Source organism: Microcaecilia unicolor, chromosome 2 (genome assembly GCF_901765095.1).
Source record: "Microcaecilia unicolor chromosome 2, aMicUni1.1, whole genome shotgun sequence".
Lineage (NCBI taxonomy): Eukaryota > Metazoa > Chordata > Amphibia > Gymnophiona > Siphonopidae > Microcaecilia > Microcaecilia unicolor.
This window is the reverse complement of record NC_044032.1, coordinates 389,431,218-389,456,158: the sequence shown is the minus strand read 5'-3', so window position 1 is coordinate 389,456,158 and position 24,941 is coordinate 389,431,218. Positions and strand designations below refer to the sequence as shown.

General features: G+C 41.8%; 1 protein-coding gene across 1 annotated transcript in view; it reads right to left on the bottom strand.

The window, feature by feature from the left end:
- The window catches only part of SCARB2 (scavenger receptor class B member 2), a 187,580-nt gene that overhangs the window by 105,927 nt on the left and 56,712 nt on the right, over positions 1 to 24,941 (bottom strand). The window contains exons 3-4 of the mRNA XM_030190578.1: positions 17,083 to 17,230; positions 1,023 to 1,214 (exon numbers count right to left, since the gene is read on the bottom strand). Coding sequence (XP_030046438.1) covers positions 1,023 to 1,214; positions 17,083 to 17,230 — 340 coding nt within the window. The remainder of the gene's footprint in view (positions 1 to 1,022; positions 1,215 to 17,082; positions 17,231 to 24,941) is intronic.

The following is a 24,941-nucleotide window of genomic DNA, read 5'->3' as shown; positions in this document are numbered from 1 at the left end:
CACTGTACCAGTAGTGATATGTACTACAACAATACGCTCAGCGATTTAAACAGTTTAAGAATTTAGAGGTTGATACTCAGTGCAGGTTAACTGGGTAGAAGTTGCTCCTTCTTGATTAACTCATGTTGACCGGGTCCTGGGCTAATACTGAGTAGCATTTAACTGGAGAGTACTGCTGAATATCAAGTCTGACTGCCTCAGTACTACTCAGATAGTGCCTGAAAAGTCTGAGAGAACAGCTAAGGCAAAGCCAGAAGTTATTCAGGTACAGCTAGTAATTAAAAGACTGTCTAAACGTGCCTGCCAGCTATCCAGGTACTGGTGTAGAGCATCGGTGGTACCCTGATAACTTCTGGTGGCCGATAAACCAGATATTCAGCACCAATATCTGGGTATGGCCTGGAGGTTCTAAACCAGCTCATGGTAAACACCGACTGCTGCAGACTGATATTGACCTATTAAGTTTCTAATGTAGCCTTTAATCCTTGGTTAGGGAGTGCATGTATGTCTTGAAATCCTGGTAGACTTCTGAAGTTAACTTGTTGAGGGTCCCCATCCAGCCTCTTGCAAATAGATTGATACCATTCTAAGATGATCTGTGTGGCCCTGTTACCAGTGCTACAAAGGCAAAATGATATCAATGCATATCGGGAAAGTGCAAATTTGGTTGTGTTTTCAGGCTATTCATGACAAATATTCAAATCTCTCTGTGTAAACCGGTCCAAGAATCAGGATACACTGCATATTCTGGTTATCCTGAAAACCAGACCAGTATTTACACACCTTGTTATACAGAGCTGAGAGATCACTGGTATCCATAATGGTATTATGAGGAGGATACAAAACTCATCATGATTCGTAGAAAGAAATGCAACCTACAGAACAAGGGACTTTGGACAATCCTCAGGATTACAAAACATATCCACATCAGACAGCTAAAAGAATGAAATAATAATAGGTAGATATACCTTGAAAAGATATCAGACTGGACTATGCTCTTCCAAGAAAAAAAAAATACCTACCTTATAATAAAAACCAAATACCGGATCAACATCACGCTTAACTGTATGAACATAAGTCAGCAGCTCATCCTTATAGCCCCACAATAACTCCTGAACTGATCGTGTCACAAAGAAGCCTTCCTGGTAGGTCTTTAAGATGGCCTCTACAAACGTTCTTAGCCAAAAGTTTGCTTTGGCCATCTCCATAACAGCCTAAAATGAAGATAAACACAAAATAGTTCTTAATGGACGATCAAAATTGTGACAAACATCAAAATAGACTGCAATGAACAGCAAAACACATTTCTAAGAAAAATGTATTAGCACCAAGCCATACAAGGACATTTTTAGTTAAAGACAATCTGGTTAATCCATATACTTACAATTTTTTATTTATAACCATTTAAATTTTTACAAGCGATAAAACAACTTGCCAGAAATACAGAGAAAGTAATACAGTATATAGGAATTATTTCAGTCAGGTAATTCTATTCTTTTCCATAGACCACTAAATAGGGAGAGTGAAACAAGACAAGGAGATCAATTAAACAGTAAACAGAAAAAAAAAGTGGTATTAACCTGATTATCCCCAGATATTACTCGTCTAATTCATTATTCCACATTGATCATCTGGTTGGCTTCTTCAAGGCCAATACGGTGTATAGTCAAATCATTTCATTGAAAACATACTTATTGTCCAATATTAGTTAGAAATAATACATCTAATTACATTCTTTCTCTTTTAAAAAACAGAAGTTATTTAACAATACATATACTTAAGTCTCTATTTCAAATCCCACTGATTAAAGTAATCCCAGTTTTCACAGGCTTCACTCCTTTTAAAGTAATAATTGAGGAAATATTTCTGATGAGGAAATATTTCTGAGGAAAACTTTAGGAGTCATACCCGGAACTCTGGGAAAAACAATAATCTCGATATTAATCAAATCCATATACTTTAAAAAAAAACACCTTTTGTAAAACTTCGCAACTGAGGAAAGCATGCAGAGCATAGCTCATGGAAATCTTTCCCAACCCTCTTGTATGCATGCATACCTTTGACTTGAAGCAGAGAAGGAAGGGGGTAGTTTAAAAGAACAATAAAAATTAAAACCAACTGTGATTATATATCAAGCCCTTAGATGTCATTCATAACAGATTTCAAAGGATGGATTTTTACTGGCTAACCGCAGGCTGACAGTCTCATGACTAGGGCCAGACTAACCATTAAGAGTAGCCTAATGGTTAGTGGTGAGCTATGAATCTGATGAACTGGGTTTGATTCTCACTGCAGCTGTTTGTGAACCTGGGCAAGCCACTTAACCCTCCATTCCTTCAGGTAGAATTTAGATTGTGAGTCAACTAGGGACAGAAAAACGTACCTGCAGATAAAATATGTAAACCACTTTGGTTGTAACCACAGAAAATCAGTATATCAAATCCACGATCCTTTACATTTGTGTTCCTCTATCATGGATCTCCTTTTCTAAATCCCACCAACAATCACTCTTTCTTTGCAGCTCCTGCTCCACACCAGGATTTCTATTGATGGCATTCTCCCATGTCACTTCTCCAGAAGCGGCATAAAGAAAACTGCAGAGCTTAGCTCTGGGTGCACAGCAGCAAGTATGGCGTCTGTGAAAGCACATGCTTTGAATGAGTGGCCTAATGGTTAAAGTAATGGTTGAGAACCAGAGAAGCTGGGCAGGTCAATCCATCCCTTTACCCAATTGTCTTTGGTTGAAACCAGAGATACCAAGGGTAGACCATCCCAAAGAATGAGATATATAATGAAATATACAGATGATGCATTTGAGGTATAAATCTAGGAAGATGTAAAAATATCAAAAATGGTTCAAAAATGGAAGAATCAGATACTATCTAGCTCTTTCTGCTGCCTCTGAAAGGCTATAGACAAAGTGATTTATTAGGACAGTTTTCAAAGGACTTTGCCCAGGTAGTTGGTTATCTGGGTAAATTCTCTAGACTGAAAAGTTCCTTCCACTTAGTATGCACATGGGTACATTTGTAGCAATGGACTTACCCAACCAGAATTTTCAAACAAACAAAAAAAATCAATTTATATTGATTCAGAAACACACTCTTACTCTTCACGCACATTTAGTTAAAAACTTTTATTAGGTTGCACTTATATTTTTCTGGCAAACTTACTTACCATATTAACTAGTGAATTATATTTCTGATATTATTTTAATATTTTCACAGTTTTATCAAGTAGCGTAGCTGTCATGTTAGTCTACTGCCCACACAGTGATAAAAGGGCATGTTCAGTAAAGTGCAGTATATTTTTGCATTTACTGTGTGTTAAATGCAAAACTTAAGCCATAGTAAATGCAAAGGCTTGTGCTACCTGTTGGAGATGTGCCCTCTATCTTTTCATAAATAACACACAGAGAAAAGCTTTTACCATGTGGTAAGGGTATTCACAGTTAGTGCGGAGGATGCGGCAAGTACATCCACACTAACTATAACAGTGACAGCATGTGATAAAGTTTTCTGCACAAACTAATGTGCAGTCCTTTTCCATTCTCTGCCCATAATCTACCCATTTCCCACCCCATAACATGGCATGCAGTTAGCATAAATTAGTATATGTTGCCATACCAGAATGACAACAGTTACCATGCTCCAGGGTGTAGCCACGGAGGGGTGGGGTCACAGCCCCACCACTCTCAGCCAAGGCCTCCCAGCTGTACCACACAATGGCAGATTTATAGTTTATCTCAGTGATCTTCATTAATTTTTAAGCTGGGGCCACTTTGCATTCTGAGATGAAGGAGAGTCGCCAAATATCTGTGGGGCCACAACACTGCTAAGCAGCGTGTGCCAATGACATCTATCCCCACCAGCTCACCTTCAAACTTCATAGGGGGATATCCTCAAGGTTGTGAACATTTCCAAATGCATTCTTTTTCATCTATTGAGAAATGCCTTGTCCTTCAAGCATGCGGCTCTTCCCCCAACCACTTTCCTCTTTCTGTCCTGAGCCTGCGTAGAGAGGCAGAGCAGCAGAAAAAAAAAGAAAGACTATGAGGCTCATTTTCAAAGCACTTAGCCTCCCAAAGTTCCATAGAAACCTATGGAACTTAGCCTCCCAAAGTGCTTCGAAAATATGCCTCAATGGGTGCCAACCCAGAAGTCTCCGGTGGCTGCCATTAGCCCCTGGGCCTTGCACTGAAGAACACTGGTTTAGCTAGTGGTGGTCCTTGCCAGCTGAAGAAATCCTGAAGCGGATTCACAGCTGCCTCAGTTTAATAGTGAAACAAAATAAAATGAATCAGAGCCAAGGTGAATGCAAGGTGTATCTGGCAACAGCAGCAGCACTGCACTACTGGCTGCAGCTAGAGGACAGTCCCTCCACAGCAGCTCAAAGGCTGACCAAAGGAAAGTCTACTCCAAACAGACTTCTTCCAGATATGCACTGGATAATGCCTTTAACATGAGGTCAGATGCTAATCTTTCACAACTACAAATCAGCGCCTACCATTTTATGATATTCTTGTCTTTGATGTTTATAATAAAACATCAAAGACAAGAATATCATAAAATGGTAGGCGCTGATTTGTAGTTGTGAAAGATTAGCATCTGACCTCATGTTAAAGGCATTATCCAGTGTATATCTGGAAGAAGTCTGTTTGGAGTAAACTTTCCTTTGGTCAGTAAACCACTTTTGGATTTCAGGGATTTGTATTTAGCTCACACTTTCAGTGGTAGTTCAAGGTGAGTTACATTCAGGTACAGTACGTATTTCCCTGTCCCCTGAGGAATCATAATCTAGTTTTTCTATTTTGTTTTTACATAAAACACTAAGAAATAAAATGCTGGGGGGAGGGAGGAAGGAGAGACAGAGAAATGATTTTGGGAAGGGAGGGGAAGGCAGGAGCAGGTGCAGGGAAAGAGACAGCGAAGGGGAATGGATGCAAGGAAAGAAAGGAAGATGCTAGGGAAAAAGGCAGGAGGGCATATATTAGGTATCTGGGGTTAAGGGAGAGCAGAATATCAGGTGGGGACTCAGGACTGAATATGAAAGAAGAAAAGCACAAGAAAGTGGGGTTCTTAGGGCTTGAATGGTAATTGGGTAGGGTGGGAAAGTATGCACTAGGGATTTGGTTGAAGGATAGCAGACACTGTTTGAATGGGCAGTAAGTGAATGACTGGGGGTATGAATAGGGTATATTGGTGAAGAAAGCTGGAGACGTGGTGTAAAGGACATGGAGGGACTGGGAAGTAGTAGAAAGGGACAAGAGACTAGAGGGAGTGAGACATACAAAGAGAGGAAGAAGACTGATCTTTGGAAGGGTGAAAATGGAGAAGGTTTAGAGGGGAATGGGAGGCTGGGGTAGGCAGTAAGAAACAGAATAATGGGCTAGAGACTGGAGAGGTGAAATACGGGGAAGGAATTGGGGTTAGGGAGGAAATGAGAGAGAGGTAGATAAGAGCTGGGGAGAGTGAGTATTAAAGATATATATGGGGGAGTGGGTGAAAAAGACAATAGAAGACTGGGCAAGGACTAAAAGATTGAGGGGGAATGGGGGGAACAGAGTGGAAGATGGAAAGTTGCTAGGTAGTGAAAAGTACAAAGAGGGTAATTGAAGACTGGAATGTAAAGCAAAGAATGAAAGGATGCACACAATCTAGCTATGGGTGAATAGAGAGGCAAACTAAAGAATGGAGAAAAAAAGATGAAAAATCATTGTCAGAGAAAACAGAAAGGGACGAAAGACAATAGGAGGGATGTGAGGGAATGGATGGGGGATAGTGAAGAGCTCACTGGTGCAGTTCAGCCACCTTACAACAGGTGGCGCTAGTCTGCTGAGGCTGAGTCAGAGGGATGGGGCTCAGAGCAGGCTCGAGTTAAATCCCTTGAGGTTGAACAGTTCAGACAGGCCCTGTGTGCAGGACTCCCAGGATGTTCCCATTGGCTACAGTACCTGGGGACAGCCTGGGGAAGAGAAGCGGCCCTCAACAGAGATTGTTACCCTGTAATTGCTAACAGTAGAGGCTTCAGTGAAGTATGAGAAGTTTCCTTGAGGAATCAGACAGTAGAAAAATAAAGAAGTAGGAGTTGAAGGCTTGGTGTGACTCCACAGACCTTGTTAAAACATAGATGAAATAAAATAACCATGTTAGGGGAATTAAAGCCATGAATAGCTCACAAAGGTCCAATCAAAGTTCAATTTAAGCCACAGCTTGACATGTTTTGGCACTCTCATCTGCCTCAGGAGAACAAATCATTCATAATCTGAACAAACATCAGAAAAGAGCCAAGGGACAAAGGAATGGGGAACTAAAAATAAACGATGCAAAAAAACAGAAGAAAAAATTAGAACAAATCAAACATACAAATAAAAATAAACTTCAGCTTAATAAATAATGGATCTTGATAAGATAAATACTCCAACCAGGCTGCTAGCTAAGGGCCCTTTTACTAAGCTGCATTAGGTATTTGGGGGCCACGTTGCGGGGCATTCCGACCTTAACGTCGGATGAAAGACTGAGAGAATGTGGATATAGAGTGATACTTCAGGCTTATATGAAGAGGGGGCAGTTGGCGCATGTGGGGAGATTAGAAGATAATGCTTGCACTAAATGTGGTCAGTGACCTCACTCATTCAGTCATATTCTCTGGTTATGTCCGAATATCTGTGATTTTTGGTCCAGGGCTCGTTGGAATAATTTGTTTTGGACAAACCTAGAGCTTTTTCTCTCTTATCTAAACTTGGTAGTCTTCTTTGTCGCAAGTTGTATCTGGTGGCACGGAAATGTATATTAAAATGTTGGACGTCACAGGAGCTGCCATCTTTTTGGCACTGGAGGAACCAAGTCCATTTGTTGGTGACTTGGGAGGCACAAGATGTGAGGGGGTCCCCTAAATGTAAACAACGTTTTATACAAACTTGGAATTCCTACCTACAAAATCTAAATACTCAAGGCTGCAGCCTAGTTCTCAATTTAATCCATGCCTAGCATGCCCTAGATAACATAATTAGTTTTTTATTAGCCCACTTTGGGGGGAGGGGGAGCTCCAGGGCTATTACAAGTCTCTGGGGCTTACTGGGTTGGTGTAAGTGAGGGAGGGAGGGACAGATAGGGGATTCTGGGAGGTGAGGGGGAGGATTGAACGGTTGATATGGTCTGTGGATAGATATCATTAACATAAGTACATAAGTATTGCCATACTGGGAAAGACCAAAGGTCCATCGAGCCCAGCATCCTGTTTCCAACAGTGGCCAATCGAGGTCACAAATGCCCGGCAAGATCCCAAAAATGTACAAAACATTTTATACTGCTTATCCCAGAAATAGTGGATTTTCCCCAAGTCCATTTAATAACAGTCTATGGACTTTTCCTTTAGGAAGCCGTCCAAATATTTTTAAAACTCTGCTAAGCTAACCACCTTTACCACATTCTCTGGCAACGAATTCAGAGTTTAATTACACGTTGAGTGAAGAAAAATTTTCTCTGATTCGTTTTAAATTTACTATATTGTAGCTTCATCGCATGTCCCCTAGTCCTAGTATTTTTGGAAAGCGTGAACAGACGCTTCACATCTACCCATTCAACTCCACTCATTATTTTATAGACCTCTATCATATCTCCCCTCAGCTGCCTTTCTTCCAAGCTGAAGAGCCCTAGCCGCTTTAGCCTTTCCTCATAGGGAAGTCATCCCATCCCCTTTATCATTTTCGTCGCCCTTCTCTGCACCTTTTCTAATTCCACTATATCTTTGTTAAGATGCGGCGACCACAACTGAACACAATATTCGAGGTGCGGTCGCACCATGGAGCGATACAAAAGCATTATAACATCCTCATTTTTGTTTTCCATTCCTTTCCTAATAATACCTAACATTCTATTTGCTTTCTTAGCTACAGCAGCACACTGAGCAGAAGGTTTCAACGTATCATCAACGACAACACCTAGATCCCTTTCTTGGTCCGAGACTCCTAACATGGAACCTTGCACGACATAGCTATAATTCGGGTTCCTCTTTCCCACATGCATCACTTTGCACTTGCTCACATTAAACGTCATCTGCCATTTAGACGCCCAGTCTCCCAGTCTCGTAAGGTCCGCTTGTAATTTTTCACAATCCTCCCGCGATTTAACGACTTTGAATAACTTTGTGTCATCAGCAAATTTAATTACCTCACTAGTTACTCCCATCTCTAGGTCATTTATAAATATGTTAAAAAGCAGCGGTCCCAGCACAGAGCCCTGGGGAACCCCACTAACTACCCTTCTCTATTGAGAATACTGACCATTTAACCCTACTCTCTGTTTTCTATCTTTTAACCAGTTTTTAATCCACAATAGACACTACCTCCTATCCCATGACTCTCCAATTTCCTCTGGAGTCTTTCATGAGGTACTTTGTCAAACGCCTTCTGAAAATCCAGATACACAATATCAACTGGCTCCCCTTTATCCACATGATTGTTCACCCCTTCAAAGAAATGTAATAGATTGGTGAGGCAAGATTTCCCTTCACTAAATCCATGTTGACTTTGTCTCATTAATCCACCGACGTCAAACTCACCGGTCTATAATTTCCCGGATCTCCTCTGGAACCTTTTTTAAAACTCGGTGTTACATTGGCCACCCTCCAATCTTCCGGTACCACTCTCAATTTTAAGGATAAATTACATATTTCTAACAATAGCTCCGCAAGCTCATTTTTCAGTTCCATCAGTACTCTGGGATGAATACCATCCAGTCCAGGAGATTTGCTGCTCTTCAGTTTGTAGAACTGCCCCATTACATCCTCCAGGTTAACAGAGAATTCATTAAGTTTCTCCAGCTCGTCAGCTTCGAATACCATTTCCGGCACCGGTATCCCACCCAAATCTTCCTCGGAAGACCGAAGCAAAGAATTCATTTAATCTCTCCGCTACGGCTTTGTCTTCCCTGATCGCCCCTACCAGTTGGTAGCTACAGAATTTTGTTTATTTATATATGCTTTATACAATGCAATGCTGGTAGGAGCCTTCATCAGTGAAGATTTCACTTGTAGTTTATCATCTTTTTTTGTGATATGTTATTTTTTTCTAGGGGGTTATTTTGTCAAGGGTTATTTTGTGGGAGGGGCCATTTTGTCAAGGGCTATTTTGTCAGGTGCTGATTTTGTCAAGAGTTATTTTATTACAAGGCTGGGGCTATCTTGTCAGGGCTATTTTGTTGGGGTGCTGTTTGGAATGTCAAAGCTGCTGCTGTGGCTCCTACATCTGTCCAACACTCCATATAGACCGCTTTCAGACATAGATCACCACTGTAATATAAAGAAACATACCTTTTACTCCAAACTCATTAGAAATAAGATATATTAAAGAAAAACAGGGGATTTAGGAATAAGAACACAAAGAAGCCAAAAATCTATAAACATGTCTGAAGACTTGCCTTACGCACATATAGATCTTGATTTATATATAAATCTTTATAACAAGTTTAAGGACAATCAAGGTACTACTACTACTATTTAACATTTCTAAAGCACTACCAGGGTTACGCAGCGCTGTACAATCTAACAAAGAAGGACAGTCCCTGCTCAAAGGAGCTTACAATCTAAAGGACAAAAAGTGCAGTCAATCAAATTGGGGGCAGTCTAGATTTCCTGGATAGAGGTACAATGGTTAGGTGCTGAAAGCGACATTGAAGAGGTGGGCTTTGAGCAAGGATTTGAAGATGGGTAGGGAGGGGGCTTGGCGCATGGGCTGAGGGAGTTTATTCCAAGCATAGGGTGAGGCGAGGCAGAAAGAGCGGAGCCTGGAGTTGGCGGTGGTGGAGAAGGGTACTGAGGAGGGATTTGTCCTGTGAGCGGAGGTTACGGGTAGGAGCGTAAGGGGAGATGAGGGTAGAGAGGTAATGAGGGGTTGCAGATTGAGTGCATTTGTAGGTTAGTAGGAGAAGCTTGAACTGTATGCGATACCTGATCGGAAGCCAGTGAAGTGACTTGAGGAGAAGGGTGATATGAGCATATCGGTCTAGGCGGAAGATAAGACGCGCAGCAGAGTTCTGAACGGATTGAAGGGGGGATAGATGGTTAAGTGAGAGGCCAGTGAGGAGTAGGTTGCAGTAATCAAGGCGAGAGGTGATGAGAGAGTGGATCAGAGTTCGGGTGGTGTGCTCGGAGAGTAACAGGCGAATTTTGCTGATGTTATAGAGAAAGAAGCGACAGGTCTTGGCTGTCTATGGGCAGAGAAGGAGAGGGAGGAGTCGAAGATGACTCAGAGGTTGCGGGCAGATGAGACGGGGAGGATGAAGGTTAAAAAAAGAAAGGTAAATGGTGGGTCACTGAAAAATGCAAGGCAGATAATAAGTTGGGATTAAGTGATGTGTAAGAGACAAGCCTTTAACTTAGAAGACAAAACAGGAATAGGCAACACCCTGGATTTCAAGGAAGGAATTTACTCCACTCAAAAGGCTCAAGCAAAGAGAACATATGGAAACAGGAAGTCACGATGGAAAAGAGAAAGGTTTGGGCATGGGTCATCTGCAGCAATTTGAAGGCAGCATTCCCACTTCAACCAAGGACTCTGCAGCAAACCATCAGTGGGGAGAGGGGAGGACAAGATAGAGAGGAGAAAGAATCTTGGAAGTGTGCTTTAAATAAATACATAAAACAATGATCAGAAATATATATCATATACTTGTTTTCATATCTGCACCCTCTTTAAAATATTCCATTCACCTGCTTCCCATGGCAGCTACCTCTCTATGTTCAGACAACAGCCACATCCAACTTTCCATTCAAATTGCTTCTGCTCGCCAAATTATAGCAGGCTTATGCTGTCTGTTTATGCAGTCTTATGAATACAAATCACAAGGTCCCTAGGCCCCTGCCCAATCTACAATTGAGGAGAGTTAGCCTAGTGCTTAAGCTCTTTACTCAAGTCACAAAGTTAGCAAATGAAACATGTATAAAGTACTTAAATTTACTATTTTTTTTAAGGGATCAGACTTTATTTGCCGGCTTTCAACATCTGGCCTAAAGTTTGATATAAGGATAACAAACCAACATCAGCACGAGATAAGCTCGGTGACCTCCGGCACAGAAAACAATGGAAAATGTTGGAAGAGTTTGGTAACAGTACCCTCAGCACTGCAAAGCTGCAAACACTCACTGAACTCTGATGAAAAATATATTCTGCAATTTCTTCCAGAGGAAGTAAAAATAAATATTTTTTTAAAAGAGCAATTGTGTACTAAAATTATGTAACAGTGAGGCATGTATTACTTGCTTACACATGCAACTCTGAAATAATAACAGTAACCCTGTCAGCCCTTCCACTTAAAAGTATTGCAAAACCAAATGTCTGAACATTTGAGTGCATCAGCAGCTAAACCGACATCTGTAACTAAATTAGAATGAACCTTATCTCATGGAAATTACTCTTCTCAGTTGCCAAAGTTCAGCCACCTACAGAAATGGTCACTCAACTCAAAGTTGGACGGGGGACAGGGGAGCAGTAAATATCAATGAGCAATGCACTAAAAATATATCATCTTGAACTAGACGGGGAAAACAAAAATGGGTAGGAAATATGTATCGCAAAAGTAAAAGTACTGAAGAAAACAAAAAATTAGTCATTTGAGGCTCATTTCACTTAACTCGAAACTAGAAAGCAGGCAGTGGCAAATAGTTCAAATAACCAACATTTGGGATTTTTTTTTTTTTGCACTATCACCCACTCAGAATAGCATAATAATTTGACCCTTATTTTAAAAGCCTTATTTGCAGTTGTGCAGAATTCCGGCAAGAGTAAATAATCCTGCTGAGAAGTGACTAAGGAGTGGACAACAGTATTAAGGGCAGGGGGAGATCATGTAATCCACCTAAGGATACATTCAGGCATTAAAGTCCCTATTCAATATCAGGGGACCATCAGCAAAGGATGCCAATGTCTACCAGGTCCTTAAAGAACACTATTAGGAGTGTGTGTGTGCTAGCCACACACACTCCTAATAGTTTAAACTTAATGGTTTCAACTGATCCAGGCAAAAAGGAACACTGAGGGAAGGTATCTATGTACCTTTGACAACAGGGCCAGAATGCTGTGATAGAACAAAAGGGAAACTCCCAGGTTTCCAAGTTTATTCAGGACTTCTACCCCACCCATCAAACACATTGTCTAGGCAGCTTACATAATGAGGAATTAGGAAATATCTTACAAAATCACAAAACAAAGAGGAAAGGGAGTGGAAATACAATGGTTGAAAGTAAAGTGGGGGGAGGGACACAAGAAAAGGGGAAAGTGTAGTCCAGGTTTGCTACTAATGCATCCATAGCAGGGCAATCATTGGCCTTAGGCTTCAGAAAAAAAAAAAAAGAAAAGTCTTAAGTGCAGGGGCAAATTCCTGGAGGAAGCGGCATAACTTCAGGTGAAGGGGTAGTATATTCCAAAGGGCAGGGCCCTGCACAGAGAAGATGGAATGCCTAACGATGGTGTGGGAGAGCACACAAACAGATGGAGTTTGGAGAAAACATTGTTGTGAGGATATGAGAAATATAAGGGGACAATAAGGAACCAAAGTGACATGCAAGAAACCTGGGCTCATCCAAATTGTGAATCTTAAAAAAGCAGGAGCAGTAACTTGTAATCAATACGGTAAGAGAAGGGGAGTGCCAGTGTGCAGATTTGAGAAGGGGGGGGGATACGTGATCAAATTTCCTATGTTCCGTTATCAACTTTATAGCAGTATTCCGTACAATATGTAAGTGGTGAATCCATATTTTTTCCAGCCCCCTCCCTGCACCCATACATAGCATCCACCTTTACAAACCCCTTCCCTCCCTCCAACTCTCACACACACTCCACCCACAGCATCCACCTTTTATTTATTTTTTTACATCCCCCTCCCTCCACCCACAGCATCCACTTTTTTTCTTTTTTTTTTTTTTTAACAGCTCACTCCCTGCCTGCACCCACAAACCATCAATATTTTTTTCAGCCTACCCCTGCACTCACACATGAAGTAGGGGCTGCATAGGAGCTCCCCTTTGGGGCAGGAAAGAACCCCACTATTTCCTTCCTGGCCTGCTGCTGCTGCCGCCGCTGCTCTCTGGCTTATGCCGTTGCTTTTTCCAAAGGCCACCGAGACTTCCTGCAGCAGTCTTACAAGATTACCATTTGAAGTCTTGGCAGCCATTCTGAAAAAGTGGCAGCATGAGCCAGCGAATGGCGGCAGAGGGCAGGAAAGAGTAGGGCTCTTTCCTGCCGTGAAGTGGCGACTGAACCACCAGGTAGGCCTGGAAGGGCGGCGGGGGAGTCAGCCAGCCAGTCTGCCTGTCTTTGCCACAAGCTGGGGAGGGCTTGCCGAGGCTCGGGGGGGGGGGGGGGAGGGAGGCCAGCTATCCAGCCTCGGAGCGCAGATTCTGCACAAATTCTGTGTTCCACAGTCGTGCAGAATTCCGGCAGGAGTAAATAATCCTTCTGAAAGATGACTAAGGAGTAGACAACAATATTAAGGGCAGGGGGATCAAGCAACTTTTGGATAAGTGATTAAGATGGAGTTTGAAGTATGAACGCTTAACCACAGCTGATACCTGTAAAGAGAAAGCAAGAGAAGTATCAATGAGGACGACTAGAATTTTTGTGGATACTACTAATGGAACAGAGTGGAGCAGAGTAAAACAGGGTAAATCAGCATCTGAATCTCGTCTTTCATGAACAGAAGAGCTTTATATTTACTAGGGTTCAGGACTAGCTTGTTAAACTGTAGCTAAGTTGTTACATGGGACAGCTTGGAGTTGATTTCCTGAATTTGAAGAGTGTCCGCTGGATTTAAGGTGCAGAGAATCTGGATATCAACTGCGTAAATGAAGGCTGTGAAGTCCAGGGAATGAAGAAGAGATAGGAGAAGGGTCAGAAAGATATTGAACAGAAGTGGGGCTGGAAAGAAGCCTTGGGGGGACTCCCTGCTTTCTATTTCCAGAATGGTCTGAGGCAAATAAAGTAAAAGAGAAACCACTTATCCTATAACAGCCTCTCCCCATTCTTTCTAAGGTGGGTTTCTTGCACTGTAATAGTTTGGGCATTCTGGCAAACCAACTCAGAAAGAAGTTAATGCCGCACACCAGGTGAATTAAGATTTTTTTATGGTCAAGCATATCATATTAGCAGTCATTCAAATGAAATAAAAGGGGAACATACATTGATTCAAAACATAACTCTGTCCTGTGACAGACAGAAAATTCCAAAACAGAAAGAGTCCCCCATACCAAAGAAAGTCAGCGAGTTATTATTGTAACAAAAGGGTTCTAACTATAATTTAATTAAATTTCACAGTCAATGGGGAGACCCTGAACTGGAGTTAAATTACAATTGGAACCTTCTTGCTACAATTACAATTCACTGGTGCTCATCAACAACAAATAAATACATTATATTTTTGAGGAACTTTATATGGCTTCTTATGTGACCACAATTTAACTGAAAGATTTTTTTTTCCCCACAATATCACAATTTTTAACATACGAACATGTGCAATGATTAAAGTATTATGAGATTCATGTTTCTGACACTGTATAGTTCCAATATCATTTCAAGTTTATGACCAGAAAAATTTCTTTGAGTCATTTTTCTCATTATTACATAATGTGGATTTCATGGAGGTTTGTGTTTTTGATATACATTTTTTAAAAAAATCACCACATACACATTTGGTCACCTCTGTAACTCCTATTCTCTATCCTTCACTCACTGCTGTCCTTTCTATTCACAAGACACAAGTCATATACACCTTTCCTTTGCACATACCATGCAATTCACAACCCTTGAACTGCTGTGATGACCTCACAATCCCCTCACAAAACCAGTCAATAAAAGCTAGGAGCTTTGGACAGTGGCACTTTTTCTGTCACACACAAGGGCTTCAGTTATTCATCATTGCATTACTAGTACTGAACCTCAGCAGTAATTCCTTCAAACACCCTTCCCCTCTCTACAACAGATATCAGACATACTGGCAGGCAGAGCACTTTCACTAGGACACCCTGTATACCTCCTGCTGTCAGTGCTCTAAGCAGGGAGGAATATCAGTATTTAGAACAGTAAAAAAAAAAAAAAAAAAATCCAGACAGTTGGCAATCCAAGGCTCCCAAGTCCTCAGCACATCTGATAGAGATCCCCCCCTCAAGACCTTTAGGTACGAGGCACCTGCCTAGTTTGCCTATGCCTTAATCCAGCTCACTACATGAAGGTGCTCTGCTATAGAATTGCCTCCTTTATGGATTATTAATTCGTGTTATCATGAGCTAGGAAAACACTGAGCTTAAGTTATGCTTCCACTGTTACCACAAGAACAAAAAATTGGAACCGATTAATTTTTTTAATTTGCACACACCCCAAGACATGGAATAGCAATGCTAATCAAAATTTTCATTTAATGGAAATAGTATAGCACAGATGGGTCAACTTTAGTCTTCAGAATCCACAAACAGGTCTGGTTTTCAGGATATCAATACTGAATTGACCTTTGATAACTTTAGAAAAGTCATTCAAAGCATCATTACACCATATTTTGATTACTGCAATGGTTTATTGCTTGGAGTAGAGAAAAATCAGCATTGGACATTACAGGTTGCAACAGGGGCGTAGCCAGACTACAGATTTTGGGTGGGCCTAGGCAAGAAGTGGGTGGGCACCAAGTGCTCTCCCCCCCCCCCCCCCAACCACCACCAACAAAAATATCTCAGCTTGCGGTGAAATGCTTCTTTCCACCATGGCAGTCTGCAGTACGCATGCGCTGAATACTGAGCATGCGCAGGTGCTGGTATCGTGGAGAGTAGTGTTTTCGTTACCATCAAGGGGACTTCAGCTGGCTAAGCTTGGGATCCCCACCAGCTACCACCAAATGTGTGCTACTGTTGGGTGGGCCTGAGCCCTAAGTGGGTGGGCCCCGGTCCACTCAGGCCCACCTGTGGCTACGCCACTGGGTTGCAAAGAACGCCATTGCAGGGGTTCTCACTGCTTAAGAGTTGTTATGATCACATTTCTTCTGTGTTGAAGGAGCTACATTGGCTTCCGATTGCTCATAGGGGTTTAAGATTCTTCCTTGATGTTTAAATTTTTTCATAGGTAGGTTTCACTGTGGTTAGCATCCAAATTACATGTTTACCAACCTAGACTATCTTTGTGCTCTGAAAATCATTGATGTCCCTTCTTATCTACTAGCTACATTGGAGGAGTACAGAAATATGATTTTTTTATAGCAGGTCCTGTTTTTTGGAATACAATTCCATTGAGATTAAGAGAAATTCAGAGTTTAAGTGATTTTAAAACAGAACACATATTTGTGGAGTCTTATGAAGTAGTATAAATTGCACAGATGTTTAAGCCAGCCAGTATTTTATTGTATTTGAAAAAGAAATTGTATATGTTTGTCTAAAATGTATTTTGTAGGTTTGAGAAACCTGTTCAAAAAGGCATACCACAACCATACAGCCTAACTACCAGTCAACGAAACTCAAGCCTGAACTAGATAAAACCCAACTCACTATACTGGACTACTATAGACTTCTCTACCACGAATGACCTTTAAAGCAATATCACCTTATCTCTAATTCCGATAATGAACTCTTTATAACTGACTGTTTAATCTACTATGCTAATCATGTTCTAATGTAATACCATGTGTATCTCTCACTCCGGAAATGGCGATCGCCAGGACCGAATAATGTAAGCCACATTGAGCCTGCAAATAGGTGGGAAAATGTGGGATACAAATGCAATAAATAAATAAATAAATTATGTATGTGAAGTTGTGAGCCACTTAGAACTTCTGTGATAAGTGCGGTATAAAAATAAATACATGAATAAATATGCATGAGATATATTTGCATGCACTGCTTCCATCAGATGCGCATGTATCTCAAGCACATTCACTGTGGATATCCTAAAAAACAGATCCACTTTTGTTTCTTGAGAACCAGAACTTGCTAACACACAGGTGCTTTGAAAACTTAACTGTAATTCCTCTTTGCAAAAAGTACACACAGTCTTTAAAAAGAAAGGTGTATCCCCAGGTAAAATGGTTTCAGAATGTGCCAAGCAAGACTTACCACAGCAGGAACGTTGACAGTTCTGATCAAATCAACATGAGGATCACCAACAGATTTTTCTTGTTCAAATACATAGGTTCTCGGGTTCAATGCAGACACGCTTGTAGTATTGACGAGAAACTGAATGTCAGTTCTTTGCCTGTACTCCCTAAAACAGTGTGAAAGAAAAGGAAAAGGTTCCCTTTTATCAACATTTGCATATTAATTAAGTCACACTTAAATTCACTCAAATGTCAGGACTTAGAAACATTTCAGACAGAAAGCTCTTTACCAAAATTCACCAAATAAAAATAATCCTGTATATTTTGCACCACTGCCCACTCAGAAAAGCATAATTTAGCCCTTGTTTTAAGAGCCCTATTTGCAATTTACTCATATAACTATCACAAGGAGGTTTAATTGACAGGAGATGGCAATCACACGACAAGGCTGAAGCCGTAGCTGCCATCTTGATGTATTCAAAGCAAACAAAACTATTGGTCCACACCAAGCCATATATAAGCAGTCCTTATTTCTAATAAGAATTTGATATTATTTTGGGTGACTCAATATGGTGGCTTCAGACCAGATAATGGACAAAGCATGCTCTCACTGTCTCCTGTCAATTAAACCTCTTTAACCCCAAATAAACGTGGAGAACAATTTCAGAAAATCAGGGATTTACAGGTGTAAATGTGACCTATGTGCATATAGCAGGGGACATGGTTTGGGTGAGACGAAGGCATGACAAAAAATACATATGTATTTCCCATTTCAGAAGAGAGGTCAGTGTTGCAATTTACATCTGCCTCTGAGCATGAATAGATTTTGTAGAAGTGCTTCATTTTGGGCAGGGCTCTATAGGAAAGATTAGAGGAGGTCATCATCTCCCTCCCCCCAGTGACCCTACCACTAATACTACTTATAATTTCTATAGTGCTACTAGACGTCCACAGCGCTGTACACTGGACATGAAGAGACAGTCCCTGCTCGACAGAGCTTACAATCTAACTAGGACAGACAACAGGACAAATAAGGGATAAGGGAATTACTAAAGTGGAAGTGATAAAACATAGGTACTGAACAAGTGAGTAAGGGTTAGGAGTTAAAAGCAGCATCAAAAAGGTGGACTTTTAGCCTAGATTTGAAGACGGCCAGAGGTGGAGCTTGATATACCAGCTCAGGAAGTCTATTCTAGGCATATGGTGCAGCAAGATAAAAGGAACAGAGTCTGGAGTTAGCAGTGGAGGAGAAGGGTGCAGATAAGAGAGATTTACCCAGTGAACGGAGTTCCCAGAGAGGAGTGTAGGGAGAGATAAGAGTGGAGAGGTACTGAGGAGCTGCAGAGTAAATGCACTTGTAAGTTAATAAGAGGAGTTTGAACTGTATGCGGAAACGGATAGGAAGCTAATGAAGTGAAGAGGAGAGGCCTAATTTGAGAACAGCGACACTGGCGGAATATAAGTCGTGCAGCAGAATCTTGAAAAGATTGAAGGGGAGAGAGATAGCTTAGTGGGAGACCTGTGAGAGGTAAGTTGCAATAGTCTAAGCGAGAGGTGATAAGAGTGTGGATAAGGGCTCTGGTAATGTGTTCAGAAAGGAAAGGACGAATTTTGGTGATATTATAGAGAAAGAAATGTCAGGTTTTAACAGTCTATTGAATATGTGCAGAGAAGGAGAGAGAGGAGTAGAAGATGACCCCAAGGGTACGAGCTGATGAGAGAGGGAGGATGAGTGTGCTAGCCACAGAGATGGAGAATGGGGGAAGAGGAGAGGTTGGTTTAGGAGGAAAGATAAGAAGCTCAGTCTTGGTCATGTTTAGTTTCAGATGGCAGAGACATCCAGGCAGCAATGTCAGACAGGCAGGCTGATACTTTGGCCTGGATTCCTGCTGAAATTTCTGGTGTGGAGAGGTAGATCTTTATTTGTTGCATTTGTATCCCACATTTTCCCACCTATTTGCAGGCTCAATGTGGCTTACATAGTACCGTTAAGGCGTTTGCCCAGTCAGATGACAACAAATACAAGGTTGTATAGTGATCGAATGAGGCATATGTGGAGGGTCGGAAGGGATGAAGATTGTGTGTTGTCCGGTACGATCATCAGGCATGCTGTGTTTTGGGTGAAGAGGTTTACGTAGGATCACTGGGGTAGGCCTTTTTGAAGAGGTTGGTTTTTAGTGATTTCCAGAAGTTCAGGTGGTCATGGATTGTTTTCACAGCTTTTGGGAGGCCATTCCATAGTTGTGCGCTTATGTAGGAGAAGCCGGATGCATAGGTTGTTTTGCATTTCAGTCCTTTGCAATTTGGGTAGTGTAGGTTTAGGTATGATCTTGCAGACCCGACTCTGTTTCTTATTGGTAGATCTATGAGGTCTATCAGGTATTCTGGGACTACGCCATATATGATTTTGTGGACTAAAGTGCAGATTTTGAAGATGATCCATTCTTTGATTGGGAGTCAATGCAATTTTTCTCGAAGGGGTTTGTCACTTTTGAAGCGTGTTTTGCTGAATATCAACCTAGCTGCTGTATTTTGGGTGGTCTGGAGTTTTTTTTGTTAGTTGTTCTTTGCATCCCGCATAGATTCTGTTACAGTAATCTGCATGACTTAGGACCATTGATTGTATTAGGTTTCGAAAGGTTTCCCTTGGGAAGAAAGGTTTTAGTCGTTTGAGCTTTCACATTGAATAGAACATTTTCTTTATTACAGAGTTTACTTGGCTCTCGAGAGTGTGACGCCGAGTATTTTCAAGCTGTCTGAGGTAGGGAGGGTGTGTCCTGGGTTAGTTATAGTTGTGGGTTTGTACTTGTTATGTTGAGAAGAGAGGATGAGGCAATGTGTTTTTTCAGTGTTCAGTTTCAGTTGGAATTAGTTTGCCCAGGAGTCCATAATGTTCAGACCATTGTTGATTTTATTGGTTATTTCTTTCAGGTCATGTCTGAAGGGGATGTAGATTGTAACATCATCTGCATAAATGAACAGGTTGAGGCCTCCATTGGATAGGGACTGTGCCAGTGGAATCATCATCATGTTGAAGAGTACTGGTGATAATGGTGATCCTTGAAGTACTCCGCATACAGCTTTCCACGGTGGTGATATGTTTGTGTTTGATTTTACTTGATAAGTTTTGCTGGTTAGAAAACCTTTAATCCAATTAAGTACATTTCCTTCAATCCCGAAGTGGCTAAGTAGTCTTAGTAGTATATTGTGGTTTATCATGTCGAATGCGCTCGACATGTCGAACTGGAGGCGGAGTACGCTTTTACCTATGTCTATCTCCTGCTTGAATTTGGCCAGGAGGGTGACTAGTACAGTTTCAGTACTGATCTGGGAGTCATCAGCATAAAGGTGATACTGAAAACCATGACATGAGATCAGAGTGCCAAGGGAAGAAGTATAATGATTGGCTTCTGTACTTCACATTTAGATGTATAGGTTTCCAAAATACAAGATACACATATCTATGCGTCTTAAATACCTTCTAAAACTGAACATGCAAGCGACGAGAGGGAAGCACGGCAGGCAATGTATGGAGAGCAGCGCAGGAGTTGAGGACCACCGCCAGTCAAACTAGGTGCCTCCTGTAGCTACGCCACTGCATTAAACCATGTGTTCCATAATTTTATTCTTTATAATAGTTTCCACTATTTTGCCCGGCACTGGTGTCAGGCTTACTGGTCTGTAATTTCCTGGCTCACCCTTTTTTTTTTTAATTCAATGTCACATTGGCTACCCTCCAATTTTCAGGTACTAAGGACGATTTTAACGACAGGTTACATATTACTAACAGAAGATCAGCAATTTTATGCTTCAGTTCTTTGAGTACCCTTGGGTGTATGACATCTGATCCAGGTGATTTACTACCCTTTAATTTGTCAATTTGGGTCAGTACATCTTCCAGGTTCACCGAGATTTTTTTCAGTTCCTCCGCATCATCACCCTTGAAAACTATTTCCGGTACTGGCAGATCTTTTACATCTTCTTCCATAAAGATCGAAGCAAAGAATTCATTCAGTTTCCTCCCCAAGTGCACCTTTTGCTCCTTCGTCATCTAACGGTCCCACGGATTCCCTCACAGGCTTTCTGCTTCTCATGTATCTGAAAAATTTGTTACTGTGAGTTTTAGTCTCTGCAGCGTTTCTCTTCATATTCTCTTTTAGCCTTCTTTATTATTGCTTTGCATCTGAGTTGCCAGTGCTTATGTTGCTTCTTATTTTCTCCATTTGGGTCCTTTTTTTATGCTTTGAAGGACAATCTTTTGGCTGTAATAGCCTCTTTCACTTCATCTTTTAATCATGGGCAAGATGGCGACCTGATCGGACGCCGAGACGGGAGCTCTGCTGTAGATCGCTGGGATCTGTCGGAGATCGCGATCCGAGTAACTCCGCTGCATACGAGGAGGTGGAATACCTCCACTAGACGGGATTGCATGCCCAGGAGCAACGAAAGAGGATCGCCAGGTACCAGGCCAAGAGCCGAAAACTCGCAGGGACTTGCGATCCGAGACCACGAGGCAACCAGCTGGCTGATTTCGGATAATTGATCTCACCCAAGCAAGCCCAGAGCCTATACCATCCCGCCCCATACTAACCAACGCAAGCCACCGGATATACAAGAGACAAGCGGAGAGATAAGCGAGGCTGTATCAGCACTCCAGCCGAACATCCAACTGTAAACGCGGCCTCGAGTTGCGGCGGTCGACCAACACCCAGGCCGACTCCCAGCTGAATCACTCCCACGAGGGCAGAGGCAAGCTCCTCTGACCAACGAGGGCTAATACGGGACCCAGCACGAGCCGTGCATGATCCCACGCCTAACCGATCACTCGATGAGAGACGGAGACCGACCGGACCCAATCAACCCAAGCAAGGCCTCACTCGCACGAGTTGGTAGGAAAACCACGCGGCGGACCCAACCCCCACCTCGACGCCTGAAGACAGCGATCTGAGCATCCGAGTCTACACCTCCGCCGGCCGGACCCTGCTGACACGTGGCCGCTCCGACGCACGGAAAGGCAGTTTGATCATCCCCCGTAGAAATTGCACAGGAACAGGACAGCGCAAACGCGATATAATGGAAACTGGAACCTGATCTTGCTTGAAGAACGCACCGGGCAGAGACAACACTGAGATCAGTGAAGCGCAGCAAGCCTGAGAAACTCGCGAGTCGCGACCAGGCAGAAAAGCTGATACACAACGCGGAGGAAGAAAAAAAAAAAAAGAACTACAAAGCAGGTATTACCTGAGAGACTGCTAAGCAATGGTAACTGAAAATCTGCTCTGTTTCATGCTTACCCGCGACATTAAGCTATCTGTTTCCTCTTGTCCCGCTTTTGCTTATATGTGATTTCCTCTTGTCCTGCTTTTGCTTATATGTGATAGTAAATTATGTACTAGAAAACCATGTACAAACTTTGTTCTGATCACGCCTACCTGTAGTAAGTTGATTGTTACTTATGTTCTACTCATGCAAACCGGCGACATTATGCTATTTGGAGTTATTTATTATGTCTGTCTTGCTCACACTTATATGCAACAATAAGCTAGAGGCTATCTTGTTCACCTTCATTCGCAAAATTAAGCTGGAGGATACTTCAGCCTTGTTTAGGCTTATCTATGACAGGAAGCTATTTGCTATCTCTGCTCTGTACATGCATATCTGTTTGCTCCTTCCTGACATGTTTTCTTAACACAACACTACCATCACGCATGTTAAAACCTTCCAACTACCGATAACCACACTAAACAGCAACTCAAAATATCTGAGAAATAACCATAACACATTACCTAAAACCAACATGAATTTCAACAGAATGCTTCTAATAATCTACCTTTTCCCCCTAATTCACTACGCATGGACTAAACCCAGCACAAACAATAATCTGGATACAGCACAATTACCTCACAAACAACTCAATCACAACCCACCAGACCTAAAAGATAACAACCAACTAAAAGGGAAAACAAACACACACGGAAATAACTGACAGAAAGGGAAGAAAGGACACAACAAAACCAAATACCAAGGCAACAGACAATTACTAAGAATCAACACGCACTCACCTAACGCCGAATCCTATACACCAATCCAAATAGGATACACAAACGCAAGATCGATTGTCAGCAAGACAGCAACTTTAACAGACTGGATCACAACAGACAATCTTGACCTTCTATTCATAACCGAAACATGGATCCACGATCTCAAAGACCCCATAATCTTAGATCTATGCCCACCAGGATACAAAATCATCCACTGGACAAGAAACAGAAAAAGAGGAGGGGGTCTAGCCATAATATACAAATCCCAATTCACTATCACAACCACAGCTGAATCCATCACGCCTCAGCTTGAAATTGCCTCGGTCAGAATCAATCACCCATACCTACAAGAACACCTTAATGCAGTACTGCTCTATAGACCACCAGGCAACTGGAAAGATTCCCAAACACACTTCATGGACTTTATTTCAAATACGTGTGTCTCCACCTCAAATCTTATCATCATAGGGGATATCAACTTACACCTTGAAGACCCCACTTCAACTAGCACCCAAGAATGTGAAGAGTTCCTACAACTATGGGATCTCCACAAGCCAAACGCGCAACCAACCCACAAAAAAGGACACACATTAGACATCATCACACACAAATTTGATCCCGATTTAAACCTCATACTAACTAATACAAAGTGGACACCTACACCGTGGTCCAACCACCACAAAGCAAAGTTCCGCCTTCAATGGCGAAAGAAAGACTCACCCAATAAACAAATACGAAAAACCTACACCACAAGAGGAAGAATAGACCCAGCAACATTCTGGCAACAGATCTACAATAATGAATGGACTACAAAAACTGATACACACCAATTCCTCCAAGAATGGGATAAAAGATGCAAACACATACTAGATGACATAGCCCCGATCCAAACCAGAACCTCACATAGAAAGAATTCACTACCATGGTTTAACGAAGACCTGAAAAAGCTTAAAACACAAGTTAGAAGACTGGAACGAGCATGGAACAAACAAAAAAACAACTCCACATACGAAGCCTGGAAACAATTACATAGGAAATACAAATACACCATAAGACAAACTAAAAAAACTTACTACAAAACCATAATCGGACCAAATAACAAAGACACACACAAACTCTTCCAACTAGTGAACAAATTACTAGACACCACACCGGTCACATCTAACAATACAGAGACACCAACAGCAGACAGCCTCGCGAAATACTTCAATGAGAAAATCGTAAAACTACGACAACAAATACCTAGCAGCACCATCGACTACACCACAATCCTTGACTGCCTAGACCCAGACTCTGGCGTATACCCTGCGGACAGAACTTGGACAAACTTCGAGACAGTATCAGAAGGCAGCATCTCCCAAATGCTCAAGAGATATGCCAAATCTCACTGTAAATTAGACATATGTCCCAACAACCTCACAACATTCGCTCCTCAACAATTTATAACAGACCTCACAGAACATCTGAACTACATGCTACAAAATGGTCTCTTCCCAAAGGAGAAAGGAAATATCCTACTCACACCCATACCCAAAGACGCAAAGAAAAATGCTAGCAAACTTACTAACTACAGACCAGTAGCAACTATCCCCCTAATAACCAAACTAACGGAAGGAATGGTAACCAAACAACTAACTGATTACTTAAATAAGTTCTCAATACTCCATGACTCCCAATCAGGTTTTCGTGCTAACCACAGTACTGAAACAGTACTAGTCACTCTCATGTCCAAATTTAGACAACTAATCGATACTGGCAATAACATACTACTTTTACAATTCGACATGTCCAGCGCTTTCGATATGGTCGACCACAGTATTCTACTACATCTCCTCGA